Raw genomic sequence first — 17,045 nt, 5'->3', positions numbered from 1 at the left:
GCTATTGTGAAACTTCACCAGCACCCGCATATGGGGGACGGGCATCTACCTGATGACTCCTTAGCAACCCCAACGTGAAGAAGAGTGTTCTGAGGGCATTGTAGCGCTCCTGGTGTAGAGCAATAACTGAGAAAAACTGTTATTAACAATGTCTATTAGGCCATTTTCCAGTTGTGGAGAAAACTGATAAGTAATTTAAAATCAAGATTGGCCTGATGTTTTGAAGCAGTCAAAGTTTCTAAAGGAATCTAAATGTAATCTTGAAATCTGGTAGTGTGAATTTCACTTCATTTCTTATTTTTCAAAATTATTTCAGCTATCCTAAATGCTATGTACTTCATTTGCATCTTAGAGCCTGTCAACTTGTACTGAAAATAAACAAACAACTAAATGCAATAACAGTTTTAGGAATTTAAAATGTTTTTTACTGTGTAGAATGTAATAAAGAATTTATGCAGAAATGTCATTTTAGCAATATTGAGTACTATGATTCATTAAAATTCATTTCATATTTTCATTTATTAAGTATTTTTTAAAAAAACACTTATTATTTGGAAGGCAGTGGTGGGGAGGAAGGGAAACATAGATAAAAAAAGAGCAGAGTGAGTGTTGCATTTCCTGGCTCACTCTCCAAACAGCCTCAAGGGTGGTGGGGAGGATGTGTCAGGCTAGACAGGTGCCAGGAGCCCCATCTGGTTCTCAAGCTGGGTGTCAGTGGCCCATATGCTCAGACCATCTTCTGCAGCATTTCCAGGCTCATTGACAGGAAGCTGAATTCGACACTGAGACGTCAGAACCTGAGCACCACTCGGATGTGGGGTACCAATGTGGCTTGATCTGATACACCAGAATGCCAGCCCCCAAAATTCTTTTTATATTACACACTGATGTTTCATACTTTTAATACAGTAATTGGATCAAGAAAACCTTCACCTCCTGCAGGAAGTCAGCGTCAGCCTCACCTTTTCCGTTACCCAGCAGGCTTCATGCAGGATTCCTCAACTGCTTCGATTCCCAGTGATGCCCTCTAAGTCAGGAGTTTTCTTTATGGGACAACTTTTAGTTATAAATTAGACTTTCTTAAATATGTGTAAAAGGGCTATGAAGCTTTTTCAAGTGCAAATTTCTTTTTGAGTAAGTTTTGGTAGTATGGGTTTACAATTCTTTCTCCATTCCATTAAAGTTACAAATTCATTCACATGACTTGTCTACCACACATTCGTGTTCTCTATAGAGTGATTTCGGCCATGTGTGCCTTTTATGCTATTTTCATGATTCATATGGACAGAGACCTGTCCAACCCATTAATCTTTTATGAGATCACCCTTCACTTTAATTAATTTTCACTTTCTTCTGCATTCAATTTTGAAATCATTCTGCCTTTGCTTTCTAATTTAATTTTACTTTGCTCTGGTAACAGGTATGATACAATTTCAGTTCTGTTGATGTTTGCTTAATGGTCCAACATATGGGTTACTGGGTGAATGTTCTACATACACTTGAAAAGAATCTTTTGTGCTATTGAAGGTGACGAGTTCAGTAAATAGCAATTATGTCAAGTTGGTTAATAGAGTTATCTGAGTCTTCTATAAACTTACTGATTTTCTGACTACTTACTCTATTGATTACCGAGAGACTAATGGTAAAGTCTCTGAGTATAATAGCATATCTGTCATTTTCTTCCAAGTTTTACCAGTGTTGCCTTTGTATTTATTAAACATCTGTTGTGAGACATACACACATTTAGAATTGATTGCTCTTTATTGTCACCACTAATATAGTAGGTCAGAATGATCCTATTGTTATTTGTGTTTCATTTGCTCCATCTAGTCCTCATCCGTGCCTTTGGAATTAACTAAATTAGTTATGGTGTCATTTCCATCTTGTGCTTCCTTCTCAGCATTCTTGCTTCTTCTCCCAGTGGTAGTCAACTCCATGTCAGACCTGTGGCTACTACTGGGTACGGGAATAACACCTGCTCTCTCACACAAGTAGTGGACTTCTGCTTGTTCCCCTGTTCCAAAATCCCCCATCTTTTCTCATATACAGATTTTGCCTCTGTTGAATCTCTACAAATAAAACACAATCTAGGGAGAGGATGGTTTCCAGTCTCTGTCCCAGAATTACATAGACCTTCCCCGTGTCTTTAATCAGGGAGTTCATTGGCCCTCTTCTTCTTTGTGCCACTCATGGGCCTCCTTAATTTTTGCCCCATCCCAGATCTTAATCCTGAGCACCAAGGAAAGACTAGGGGAAGAACTCAGCAGGGAAGGCAAACACCCTTAGGAAGGAGATCTCAAGTGTCTCAAAGTGACCCGTTGTCTACTGCTTCAGCTGTGCTAATGCGTTACAATCTCCCGACTCCTAAACACAGAGCTGCTTCTCAGGTGGCCTGCCTTCACTGGAAGTGCCCATTTCGCTTTGGAATTCAGTTAATTTGATGGTTTTGCCACCACAAACAGGAAATTTCAAGAACAGTATATAAACAGAAGCAATCAAAGCAAACACAACAGCATTATGTATTTATTTTGAAGCTGAAATAATTTTTTAATGTTGTATCTTAAACTATTCAGAAAGGACCAAGAGAGAATAGTTTACGTGAATCTATGCCTTCATTTTTCAATTATCAATGTGGAACTTCCAATTATCAATGTTCTCCTTTTGTCAAACTATTTCTTAAATAATTTGTTAGTTACCTTGAGTGCTGTCCTATATTTCAGCTTCTGTAGGCTCTGCTTTTGTGGATTTTAAACATTGCTTATCCTTTGTAGACTTTTTAATTTATTGCCAGAGAGGTCTTTTGATACAATATAAATATTCCTGCAAAGAATGCTATTTCATTTTTGAAACTTTGAGTTACCTTAAAAAAGTGTGTTTTGTCAACTCTGTATCAACCTTAACACAGTGACATTTTATTCTAAGTTTTACTTTTGATTCTTCTGCTCTCAAGTTGTTTACATCTAATAAAGAACAATGGCTGAGCTAAAGATTTACCATAGCCTACATTGACAACTCTAGGTAATTCTAGGACGCTTCCTCAAATACTTGTTATTTTTCTTCCCAAACTGCAAGGCATAGAACAATTCAAGAATGATGTGACAGCTAGGCCAGCACAATGGCATGATGCAAAGGAAAAGGCCTCTGCCTGCAGAGCTGGCATCCCATAATGTCCCAGTTGATCTTTTTCCAATCCTGTGACCTGCTGATGTGTCAGCTCCAATGCTTGGGGCCCTATACCTCTTGTGTCTGGGAAATCCAAATGAAGCTCCTGAATTCTTGCATTGGCCTGGTCTGGCCCCACCCGTCACAGTCACCTGGAGGAGTGAATCACCAGATGAAAGATCTCACTCTCCTGCTCCCTCTCCAATTCTTCATCTAACAGGATGAGGAGTGAGGGTGTGACTGGTCATCCACCTGCTGCCCCAAGACTGGACAGAAAACTGAAGCCAGCAGCCAGGAGCTCAATTTGGGTCTCCTGTTTGGGTGGCAGCTTAAGCTGCTGCTCCACAACGCTGGTCCTGACACACTACAACACTCCACTTTTTGTTAACACAACCCCTGAGAGGCAGATGCAGTAGTTAAAGGGGATGGGTTCAGCCACTCATGTGGGAGAGCTGGATTGTTTTCACGTTCCAGCTTCAGCCTCAGTCAGCGCCAGCTAAAGCAAAAAAAAAAAAAAAAGTCTAAATTCTAAGTGCAAAATTTTCATACTAATTGAAACCAGGATTTCCCTTTAGCAAATAAAATAGGCCTGATCCCAAATTATATGAAATATTTACACTATCTTGCTTACACTTATTTACACTTATCTTGATACTATGATGTCCTTGCATAACAGCTTTAATAAAACAAAATTTACTTATGAGAACTGAGTCTATTATTTTCAAAATAAACTCAGAAGGGCATGCAGAGAAGTTAATACTCAATTTGTAGAGAGTTTGTGTTTTCATTTATTACTTAGGAAGTTACAAAACTGCTCCCACACTGCTGGAGCAGAGCTCTTAATCTGATTCCACTGACTGTTGAGGAACACCTGGGAGGCACCAGGTTAGGGCTTCATCTTGCAGATTCAGCAGGAACAGTTACAAGGGCAGTGATGTTAATTTTCCAAAATGCAAATTGGTACTATTTTGGTCTTCTGAGTTAAAGCAATCCAAGTTAAACATAGACCAAATTGCATCATCTGAAGTCTAAAAGGAGGAAGCGAAAGGTCATCTCAGTGTAATGGCAGGATTCAGTCTTTACCCGCCCTTACTCGATAGAGGTACAAACTAAACCATCAGCTAACTCTTCTGTGCAGTGCTGTTACTGGTTTCAAGAAATTGACAACACTAAGACCTCTATAGTATTTTTATGTAGAGCTGTTGTGCTCACTTGGGGAGTTAATCATTGCACGGAAGATCTTCCTCTCTGTCCCTCCTCCTCTCTGTATATCTGACTTTCCAATAAAATAAATAAATCTTTAAAAAAAAGAAACTGAGAAATCACTGACAGCATCAAATATCACAATGAACCTAGGCGTAGGACAATCGGTGGAGACACAGCACCTGGTGTGTACCTACCAAAGCCGACACTGATGCACAGCAGAAACAAGTAGAAACAAATCTGTTTGTTTCTCTGGATTCCTGAATTGGTGCCCACATGGGATGTCAGTGCTTCAGACAAGAATTAGCCAACTGAGCTATCACACCAGCCCCAAATCATCCAACCTTGTATTTGATGAGGCAAATCAAATAACGTGTAAATGAAACAGCCTGGGGTCCTTAAATTAGAAGGAAAAGTGGGTCAGGAAAGGATAAAACAGCAACAACTGCCTTATGTATGAAGAGGGGGAGGTCTTTAAAAAGCAACATTCTTAATAAGACACAACGTAAGATGAAGGCTTCACTGAAGAATGAGAATATCCTCCCTTCACACATGCCTCACCAGGAGCCTAATGTACTTCCACCAGTCAGAGCTGGAAGTAAGAACCGAAAGAGTCCCCATAATAAACACCACTTTCCCAGGAAGTTTCTGAAATGTCTTGGCATACTAAAATGCTGAAACAAATTTTGGTTTCTGGTAATATCTTTATTAGAAATGGTTTTGCATTAAACTGATGCTAGTAATTCTGTAAAGATAATAGTAACGGCAGTACTGTTGCCAAAAAGTGGAAACCTGGCCCAGGGACTTGCATACTTTAGAAGGAAATACACAAGAGAGATTAATTAGTAACATAAAAAAGATCCTCTATTGCTACCATGAATATCTTCCTGGCTCACACAGGAAACATGAAAAATGCTATTAGAAAAAGTCCAAACATAACATTTAAAGAGAAAACTAAATGATACATTATTCCTAGTTGGCATTTCAGAATGTTTATTACGTAATTTTTATGAAATTTGGCTCCAGAAATTTATATATTATCAGAAGCCAAGACTGTACTTGATGTAAGGCAAAATATTTTTAGATTTTAGGCAAACAAATCCAAATGATTATCACTGTATCTTTGAAATGCATACATAACTCTTGGCTTGAACTCAATTTTCTTTAAAAATATAATGTGATTCTTTATAGCAAGGGTATATAATGTGTATACAATGAATATATAATGAGGACATGACACGTGGTCAGGGTAGAAGCCACACTCTAAAGACTGGAACAATGCCATGGTTGCAGGAAGCAGCATGATTTCAAATCCTTCTTAATGCTTAGTAATCATTTTTAAGAGTTATTTACTTATCTATTTATTTTTTATTGGAAAGTTGGCTGTACAGAGAGGAAGATCTTCAATCTGCTGATTCACTCCCCAAGCAGCCACAATGGTCAGGGCTGAACCAAAGCCAGAAGCCCAGAGCCTCTTCTGGGTCTCCCAGGTGGGTGCAGGATTGCAAGACTTTGGCCCATCTCCTTCTGCTTTCCCAGGCCACAAGCAGGGAGTTGGATTGGAAGTGGGGCCACTGGGACATGAATGTAATATTTTAATTCAATCATTTTTGTCACAACAAAAAATTAGTTCTTCAGAAGAGCTTTAACAATCTCCACCTTTAAAATGGCTTTTTGATGGGTTATTGTCTGCTTTTGAACACATACTAACTCAAGAGTAAATACTTCAGTGGGTAAAACTTTTGAATAATAACCCAAAACTTGGATTGAATTTATTTTTTCTATAAATTTAGTAAATTAAATTTACATAAGAATGCATCATTTATGAATATTAATTTTCTAAGACAAGTATATGTTCTGAAAAAATTATTAATCCACTCCTACTCCTTTTACTAAAATTCATTCCATTGCATTGATGATAGTCAAAAATACCATGATATGAAATTAGATAATAAAATAATTTGACCCTTGGAGAAAAGGCATATTTAAACTTTTACTAAGTACAAGTTCCCCTAAATAAATAAAATCAATGTATACTTATGCAATGATGAAATAACTTAGTTCCTTGAAAGAGTCCCAAGGGGTTCAATATGAAAAAAATGGAAGAAAAAAGTGACCGGCAGATAATAAGATCTTAGGTTACTTTAGATTGAAGCAATCAGATTTGGAGTTTAACATGTGATAATAGCACAGAGTGCTAGATACTTAAATGCATGGTTCCTGCATCTATTTAAAACATAATAATTAGTCTAAGATAGGAATGTCTTCTGTTGCAATAGAAAAACGGCCTACATTGTTGTCTGTTTTGCTCTGGAATAATCTCTCATTTCACAACCCTTCCTCTAGCTGCACCTGCTGCACATCCCACTGTGCTCAATGTTACAGCCAAAGTCACTATATTCTTCCTGAAGATCCTGAATAGCTCTAAATCTTTTCAATCACACAGTATGTCACATCCATTTCAAACCATAAAATACACATCCACGTTTTAGAAACCAAAGTACCATCACTCAATTATGAAGCAATGCAGAGACCACGTCTGTGCTTGTGTGTGTGCGCACGTGTGCATGCGTAGTAAGGTGCACAGAGACGGAAGAATATGCAGGTGTTACCATAGAAAGTAATGACTTCCAGGACACGGAATTCAATTGCTGAGCTATTTCAAATTTTCAATGCATAGATAATTCCTCCAAATAAATAAGTACTATTGACTGTAGACAAAGCTGAAACATCTCCAGCCTTTTGGTGGTTCAATATAAATTTTAAAAAGCATAAAATCAAAATTGCAAATGACACTAAATGTATGAAAAATCTATGATGTACTAGAATTCACAAGCATTATAGACATAATCAATTGAAATGAAATAAATGGACAAAGATGTTTTAATTTGAGGAAATGTAGCTATACAGCATAGACCTTCATGATTTATATAATTTAGATTTCCCCGATGAAGAAGCTGCGACATAAATATGTTGCCAACGATCTCACAGCTCAGCAGAGAAAACCAGGATAGTAAAATCTACATTCTTAACCAATAACTGTGTTACCTCTCACAGCAATAATGAGCAAATTGTATAGAAACTGCACCGAACAGTCAAATCACACCATTGTTCACAGCTACGAACAAGCCAGTCTCATCTGCAGGCTAGCAGTGTTGTGTGACTGAGCATCTAACCTAACCCTTAGAGCATAAGGCATAAAGTAAACTATTTTCAGTTAGAGATCCTCATGACATAAGAAAATTCGAGCTTGCAACATAGAAGCAACTACAACTTGTAAGCTAAGGTTAGACAGTTTTTGTTTTAGCATTCTGTATCTCCCAGTTTGATAACCTTAGAATTGCCTTTGGGGTATTCCACAGTCTCGTCCATCACATCAAACTGTACTGGAAGCCTTCTGAATTTTATCTCAGTTGTAAATAACTTCCACCACTTATTTCTTATTTCTGAAATTATGAAATAATTTTCTAAATGTGTGTCTTTACCTCTATTCCACACAGTCACCACGGTGGCACAATAACAAAGTCAGACTTAGGAAGTGTTTTGAAAATGGCAGCTCGCTGTTCAAGGCTGTCCTAATGCTCCTGACTCTACAGAATAAAATCGGACGCTTCATCTTTGGCACTGAACAATTTGGAGTGTTGTCTTTACAAGGGTCTGGCATTCCAGCACAAATGGAATAGGTGCCATTATCCAATATGCTCATGCCTGCAGGGTTGCATTTTTTGATTCTCATTCAGATTTACTTCATAAAATAGTTTATGGCTTATCCTCCCTCTCAACAGCTGTCTCCATTCAAATTCGAAATTTAGGATGATCTAGGTGTGTGTATGTGTGTGGTGCTTGTGTGTTTATTTGCATGTTGGAAAGATGTTAGAAACATTAACATTGATAGCAATTAAAAGTGAAAAGGTTAAGAGATGAGTTTAGACATGTAAGACTGTAACAACAGGATGCAACCCATAATTATAAGAAAAATCAAAACTGAAATAGAATGAAAATTTCAACGAAAATAATATTCTGAATCCTACTTGTCAAGCAAATATTCAAATGAATTACTTTTGATCTGTGGCTGTTGTAAGGTTTGCTGTGATCACAGAACACCTTGGTGGAGGCAGTTTTAGATACAATCTGGGAAGATTCCTAGAGTTTGAATTACCGATTGCAAAATACGTACATATCCAGCACCCAGAATAATTGGTTCTGCAAGTCCTTTCTAAGATTTAGAATTATGTTTCAGATGCGTTTATAAAATATGCAGAAAATTATTTATTTCTACCTCATGCTCACACTGAGGAATCTCAGGATACTCCTGGCCACATCCTCTGAAAATCGGCTGCAATATGGTGCCTGGCAAACAAGGTTTTGTTGACAGCCACACCTATTTTCTACACCTCCTTCTTTAACTAAAACTGAGGACAGAAATACAGCCATGGAGACTTTGAAAAGGCCAAACAACATCTCACTACAAAAATAATGCTATGTAAATACCAATAAACAGATTATAAAATATGTATCTTAAATGAATTTCATTATTGTACCAGATATTACGGCAATGAAACAAAAAATGATGATACCATACAACTAGAAAAATTTAACTTATGAAATTATTCCATAAGATATAGCATATCATTTATTTAGATCACATTTAATCCAATTACTTCATTATTCAGTACTTAAATACCAATCAGTCCTTTCTCCAAAATGAAATGAATTTCTGAAATACACATTTGGAAACATTTCCAAATTGTATTGTTTTTGACTTCACATATCGTGAACCCACAGGGAGGAGGCACCTAAGTGTTATTACCAAAATACATACAAATTTATTTGAAAAATTATTTCCTGCCAAAATTCTGGCTAAGGGGGGAAATTTCTCCGACAATATAATTACAGTTCAGTACATGTGTAAATGCAAACTTTGTTGCCTGCTGAATGTCAATCTTAACTTAGAAACGTATTATTTTTTTTTTTTTGCAAATGTAGAGCCTCTATATTTTTATAAAGTGTGATCACTTGCCTCTCTTAACACCTCTGCTGGCACTTCTGGATGTATCTGAAGGACACGGGCAACGTCCTTCACAGCTGATGGACATCTGTTTCCCAGACACACATGCCTGGTATTCCAGCTTGCACTGTAGAGAAAAAGGAGTCATTCAAATACATCTGTCATATCAGTATCCGAAGTAGTTGTACCCTTATAATTTGAAATTCTTTCTGCTGGATAATGTATCCCCAGACCTAATGTGACATTTTACACGTTCCTGCATTAGAACACATGGGGATTCAGTCACCCTCGGTGTCATTTGGGGGAGATATCTGGTAAGCTTTGATAGTCTCAGTAATTATTTCTAGTGTCTGTTCTGTTGTATGAACTGAATACAAATCTTTAGATCAAATCGACAAAAGGTTGACATACTGGCTATACAAGGGATCTTCAGAATTATCTATACAGAATTCATACTATAAAAATGTATGGTTTTTCTTTCTCCTTTTTTTTCTGCAACTAAATAACTTATCTTTTAACTCTACTTGTACACACACACCTTGTACCGCTCTTGAGCCCTCCAGTCTAAACATTCCTGGTTAGTACTGCTTACCCAGCATGCCCTGTCTATCTTCCAGGGCTGGAAGTTGTTTTGTTTGTTTTTGTTTTTTGTTTGTAGCTACTTACCCTATCTGTCTTTCAGGGCTCTAAGTTTTGGAAACAGAAACTACACATGAGTGGTTATCTACTGACTTGTCCATCATCAATGGTCCGAGCCATTATGAAATACAGACTTGTGAATTAATATTCCTTATATGTTTATTTGTGGTTTCATAAAAGGACATGTACCTCACCCACATTTATATATAAAACAAATAAAACACATACATAAAACCTTTCCACGGATAAGTAATATTCATTTATGCTATATTTATACTTTTCATATATTTTTGATGCCTTTTCCATCGTGGCACACAAATGCCTTCTTAACTGACCTCTCTTCACATCTTCACAAGCGTGCAATCATAGTACAAGACTGTTTGAACAAGGGGTAGTGATAGTCACATTTTTTTCACTAAAATTATAGTGCAGCATGAATCTCTCGTAGTTGCTTGTGTATAGGAAAATAAATAATTCAGTGACAATTGTTCATTTATGATTGTAATATACATGTTAGAGAAAAGGGAGAGGGATGAGGAGCAGAGTTCCTCCTGCCTCTGATTCTCAGGATCATCCTTTCCTAAGTGGATTCACCGTTCCCTTCCCAACCGTTCTCGGTCCCGCTTGTCCTTTAGAATAAGTGAAGAAGGAGTAGCTGTCACATGAACTGGCTCCTCCACATAGGTCAGGAGAAAGTGAAGGAAATTAAAACAAAAATATAATCATAGAAGTTTATGTCTATTTTTAAATTCATTTGTTCTGGGTGCAGGGTGATTTTCTTTGTAAATATGACTGTAGAATTTTAAGCCTGAGTATCTTCAATTCATTCTGAGGGCAACATTTTCCAACTGCATATTTGACATGACTTTAAAAAATGAGAACCTGTTTCATATTTTAAAAAGCAATAATTATCTTCCTACTCTAAAAGAAATAGATCTGCTAATTCAGAAGTAATATGATTTCTTTAGTGGCTACTTCCATAATTTACTCACAGCAAATTATTTTAAAATTAAATAGGGCAGACATTCTGGCTCCAATCGACAAACGCATCAGTGACTAACTGAATTCAGCTTCAGCTGAAACCAAGACATACCCAATGCACCCAACAGCTAATCACATTATTTGAGTCTCTATAACATTTCATCTTTCCTTGTCCAATAACTCTTTAGTGGACAAGCAAAATTTTTAACTATCCCTGCAAGAAATAATTAAAAATGAAACATGTTGAATAGGCTTGCAGTGGCTCTTTTAAAGGAAAAACTCAATGTTACTGAACATTTCTCTAAATGGAAAAATGATTTTGGCATTCAAACTCACACTGAATCTTAAACATAACTAAACATGTCCAATATCTAATCAGTTGCAGAAGTAAGTGGTTTGGCAATTATGAATGCTTTACTGAAAGCCAGTAAGCTATATAAAAATTTATGAGATCAAATTCAATATTCTTCACTGCAACATGTGCTAACATAAGATTTCAGAATCCTAAATACAGTCATAAAAAATTGTGATTCATGGTATAATTTAAAGAAGTTCAAGAACAGTTACAAGTGCCAGACATAGATAAACCAACAGTCATTATTAATGTAAACAGCATTGCATGTCACTGTTTGGAAATGCACTAGTTTCCTGCAAAGATGTTTTATGACACACTTATCTATATTTTAAATGTAGTTTCAAGTGATTTTTATTATAAAAAATACAAAGGTCTGTCTAAAAGTTAAAATTAACAAATGTTCAAGAACTATTCATGCAGTATAATGGGAGTCATAATTTTGGTACATTCAAAGGTTGGTGAATCATGTTTTATATTACTAACCACTAATAAAACAACAGAATTTTTGGGATATTTCATTAAATTTTCATAAAAATTGTCCCACCTCAGCTAGTTTTCTTTGGCATACTGTGATTGTAATGAAATCTGATTTTAAGATTTGCATGATTTGATTAAATTACAGCTTTGCAAAAGCTACTTTATAGATGAAACATTTTTCCATCAAAATGATTCTACTAAATGTTTTATTCCTCTTTGCATTTCTGTAAAGAGCATCAGAATCAGCTGAATAAAATCCCCTGTGTACACAGTCGCACAGAACTTAGCTGACTATATTCAAAATTATGTTATTTACTTAAGAATTTATTTAGAAAAAGAATCTTAGCAAGAATTTCACCTAGACATTAAAATTCTACTTTCTAATTTTTCTAGCTACACCTGCTGATTACATTTCCAGCTAATACTGTTCATATTACTTAATTATCACAAAGCGGGAATATTTATAAAGGATTACAGTATCACATAAAGGGTATTTTCATTAGTTTATAATTATCAAAAATTTCAAACGATGTAGATGCAGACACGATAAATGCACTCTGAATTATCTAATACCCTGAATATCATGCAAATTTAACTGCAGAATGATGTTTTAAAATTTTATTTCATTTATCTGAAAGGCAGAGTTACAGAGGGGGTGTTGGAAGCCACAACAGTGAGTGAGGTACGCTCTTCTGACAACTGAAACATCTCCAAAATATGGTTGGTTTTCACACAGAACACAGGGACACCCGGGAACTGGTAGCCAGATGCCCTACTGAGTTTCTGGTAATCTGAAATTTTTATGATAAAAATCACTCACAATCATTTCTTTCAACTTCAGTGATTTGCTAAGAATGTATTCCAGTAAATGATCACAAAAATATGCAAAGGTTGTACATCTGGTATAAACTGGCTGATTTAAGCCAAAAGCCAAACTAAAGTCTAAATGAAAAGGCAATTCAATATTTTTAACATAAAGGAATGTTAGCTCAAAATGATCAACAAAACAACTAAATGTTCAATTTTAATACAACAAATCAAACTCTAAAGATTTAGTGTCAGAAACCATCTATCTCACAATATATACATGACACACTTTTAGTAACAGACCTCAATTATGAAAAAATACATGACAGAGTAGAGTGTTGAAATGTAAGTTGCAGGAAAAATCAGTTTTTCCAATTTTATGACAAATTTATAAACATTTTATAAACATGATGGTTCCTCGAGAAGTTTATCAAAAGTGATGGTAAAATATAAGGTCATTTAGGGCAAACATATTTCAAAAAAACCTAATACAGTTGAAATTGTTCCTTCATAATAAGCATTCCCATGAACCTATTGGAGACCTGTACATACACATAAACATATGTATGAAAGATGGAGAAGTATGCACTTATACACATCTCAGTGTAAATACAGCTCTTGCTTCAGAACTGAGTGGCACTGACTGGATGTGATGCCACAGTGGTTCTTAACTGTAACATGGAACATCACCCTGGTAGCTTTTGGGATGCAGATGTTCTGGCTCCATCCCAAACCAAGGGAAGCAGCTGTTCTGCATTTGGAGTTGGGAACTCCAGCAGCCAATGAGTCAGCTGTCTACTTGCCTTCCCTCAATACCCATGTGCTTTACAATTATCTTTTTTTTAAGGCATTCCCCCTTGTTCAGTCCAATTGCCAAACATTGCATACCTAAATATGATAGAAAAGTGTTCCAAATCACCCATTATTGTCCTCAGGGTATTTATAGCATGGACTTCTCAGTTCTAAATATTTGTGTGACTTGTTGACTTCTCAGTCCATGCAATACACAATTTACAGGAGAAAGTGACAACTACACCCATGACATAACACAGCCAGTCCACTGGAGAACAATTCCTACTTCTTCTGAAGCTTGACAATGCCATCAAAATCATCTTTGCCTGAAGTAAAAAAAACACAGATCTTCATCTTATGTGTCAATTTCAGAAATGATTGCTTTTCAAAAAACCTTGTACAAGCTTATGTTATGATTTCCTTGTATTGCTGAATTTGAAAGAATTCAGAAAACATTGGTTCTGCCTCAAAGAATAATGAAGTAGTCTTCTGCAAAGAGTCAATCATGTTTCCTACCAAAAAATAAGGAATATTAAAAAAGACTTCCAATGCTGACTAGATCAGAGTCTGAACACAATAAAACTGGTTTTATTGTACAAGGTATAGTTTCAAAATTGTACTATATCCTCGTTCAGTCATTTGACAAAATTTTTCTTCAGATAATTTCTGAGAAACCTCGTTCATGCCCCATTGCCAAGCTTCTGAACCCAAGACAGTCCATAATGACCTCATCTACTAATGAGTTGGGTGATCAAAATATCATTTAGCATTTTCAGCTTCATAAACTGAGCAGAGATAATGAATGGCCATCAAGCATCCCAGCCAGAAGTTGCAGGAAATACGTTGACAGTATTGTAAAAAGAACTTTGCATCAGTATGGGGAATCAGAAATTCAAATAAAATAGGCCTGGAGAACATACTGGATTTCTACCTTTCATATAGTATATTGCCTCAATGTCTGGATTTTAGCCTTTCACAGATCAGAGATTAATAATTTTAGATACAGTCTTCACAACTACACTGAGCTTGGTTTTTTGAGTCTAGTATTATCAACATCTGAATGTCTAACATGTCCCAAAAGTTGTCCTAATCACCTCAGCATAGTTTCATACTTTATTGACAAATCAACAGCCAGGAAAAACAAGTGTGTGACCCTTTGACCCACTTGTACTATCATCTCATAATAAGTGAACATGTTGGGAAAATAATGAAATGACCTTTCCAAAAGACAGTGCCTGCCTTTGAGGCTTTTGTTCTTAATTCACTTCTAAATTCAACTACTTCTGTCACAGGAAGAAAAAAAAAAAAAATATATATATATATACATATATATATAGAGAGAGAGAGGTTGTTAATTGAATGTCAAACCAAAATAGTTAAAAAATTATCAGAGAAATGTAAGCACATAAATAGCTTTACATAGTTTCCATTGCTATACAAGAGATCTTAAAATTCATGAAAATGAATTATGAAAAAATAAGAATGATCAAAACATGGAAAGCTTATATATGGATATGTTAATTTTTCACTCCAAGATAAGTGATATTTTGATAAGAAATATTTATTTCTTTGAGAGGCAGAGGACAGAGAGCTAATCAACCAAAGAGAGAGATTTCCCATGCACTGATTCACTCCTCAAAAATCTGCAAAAAGCTGGGTGGACTGAGACACAGGAACTCAACTGGGTCTGCCAGCATGGGTGGCAGGAAGCCAGCTACTCTAACAGCACTTCTGTCTCCCAGGGTCCTGGAGGAGAGGAAGCTGCAACGAGAAGTGGAGGTGAGAACCAAAACCACTGACAGGTGTGGGGCACAGCTGGCCTAGTCCCTAACAAGAAACTTGCCTTCTAACTCCATCTTTTTCATAACTTCTATGAAGCACCCTGAGGCAGTTCAATATCATGAATTTCAGAGTAGATTTTAAAAATTAGAATGGGACATTACAAGTGGGAGAGTCACAAAGATAATTAGACTCAATGGGAATGAGCATAATCTCCAATTGCCAAAGACCAATCTCCATTTGAATCTGTGAAAGTAAATATCTGATGAAACTGAAACTTTTACACGTAACATTAAAACAGTAGTTCAACTATGGACTACTTCAAAGGTTTGTTTTAAGGCCACATGATGTGTAAGCTATACTTCATATTGTGACAAATTTAGGAGAACTAGGGATCGCCATGGAAGTGGAGCTATACACGGATTAAACTTTTTACAATCACACTGCTTCATCTTGGCTGCCAATAGATCAAGTACATTTCCTAAGCAAAAGTAACTTAAAATTACAGAAGTACACCTCATAGGCAGACACGCACATGTTGAAATCATTTCTGACTGTATTTTAGTGTTTCGTGAAACTTATTTGGAAAAGAAGGGCTATTTATCTTGTAGGCCATTCTAAAAAGAGCACAAAGCAAGTATTTGATATGTAACTGTTGGTACTTGCTGGTTTTAATGGTAATATGGACACAAACTTATCACTATCTTTGATGGGCACCTTTATCATACAGGTAAAGACATGAGTTAATATGGGCTGATTAACAGGAAAAACTCCACCATGTCACTGACACACCTTGTGGATGAATTAACATTCATCAAGTAAAATTATGATGGCAAATTGCTTCCACTACAGCTTTTTCTACTACCAGTTAGAATCCTGCGATCTGTATCCTTCACTAATACTTGAAATGATTCTGACATCATTAAGACACTGGATTGGATCACAGCACATCAGCTCATGCTCACTCATGCCTACAATCTGAATTTTGTAAACTTGAAAAGCTGAGGTCTTGAACCACAGTAAATGTACTAATATTGAGAGACTATAATATACTTTCTCCTCCCCCTGCCATAATTCCGCTTTACAGCTTCAGCAAATAGACACAGAGGCTCCATCGAGCACACAGTACCTGGCACCCACGTATTGCGTACCTACGCAGATCTACGCAAGTAGATCTAATTAATCTGTTTTGACTGTCGTAGTGCTCTTCTAAGACCTGCAGTTATAAAACGAAAATGGAAGTTGTGGAGAAATATTTACTTGGACTGTGTATGATTCATAACCAGCTATCTACAAAACCAGAATGATGGGAAAACCATAAACATTTGGAATCAACTTATTGTAAGCAAAATCATATATAAATTGAGGTATACTTCATATATAGCATCTAATCCACGTGTTCTAACATTCCTCGTGAAAATTTTAGCATGTTTAATTATTAGATAAGACTCAACTGGCAATATTGTATTACATGAAGTATTACAGTTCTAAAATAACTACTTTAAAATCTAAATATGTGAATGAGCCATAAGGGCTTCAACTAAAAATTGGGAGTTTATATTCCTTTGTTCCATGAACAAAGAAAACTTATTCTTGTTTTATGTAGGGAACATTTTACCAAAACTTAACATTTTAATATAGGCCAGAAAATAGTGAAGCAGAATAACACACATGGGAGATGAAATGCAATGAAAAAGAGATGATATTAGATCTGGTTGCAAGGTCAATTAAAAGTGATACTTGTCAAATGGTAAAATGATTTGGGGGAGGCTTAAATGAGTTAGTTTAGGAGACAAAACATGATATTTCAAGTGTATCCATGGTGATGAATCATAATAGATT

At 36.1% G+C, this 17,045-nt stretch overlaps 1 protein-coding gene across 5 annotated transcripts in view; it reads right to left on the bottom strand.

The window, feature by feature from the left end:
- SPOCK3 (SPARC (osteonectin), cwcv and kazal like domains proteoglycan 3) overlaps window positions 1-17,045 on the bottom strand; it is a 117,282-nt gene that overhangs the window by 25,443 nt on the left and 74,794 nt on the right. For all 5 annotated transcript variants that reach the window (XM_040971422.1, XM_040971423.1, XM_040971426.1 and 2 more), the window contains one exon: window positions 9,386-9,500. In XM_040971422.1, coding sequence (XP_040827356.1) covers window positions 9,386-9,500 — 115 coding nt within the window. The remainder of the gene's footprint in view (window positions 1-9,385; window positions 9,501-17,045) is intronic.

The sequence above is a fragment of the Ochotona curzoniae genome, unplaced genomic scaffold (assembly GCF_017591425.1).
Source record: "Ochotona curzoniae isolate NIBS_2020 unplaced genomic scaffold, NIBS_Ocur_1.0 contig_21, whole genome shotgun sequence".
Taxonomy (NCBI): Eukaryota; Metazoa; Chordata; class Mammalia; order Lagomorpha; family Ochotonidae; genus Ochotona; species Ochotona curzoniae.
This window is presented reverse-complemented; position numbering and strand designations above follow the sequence as displayed.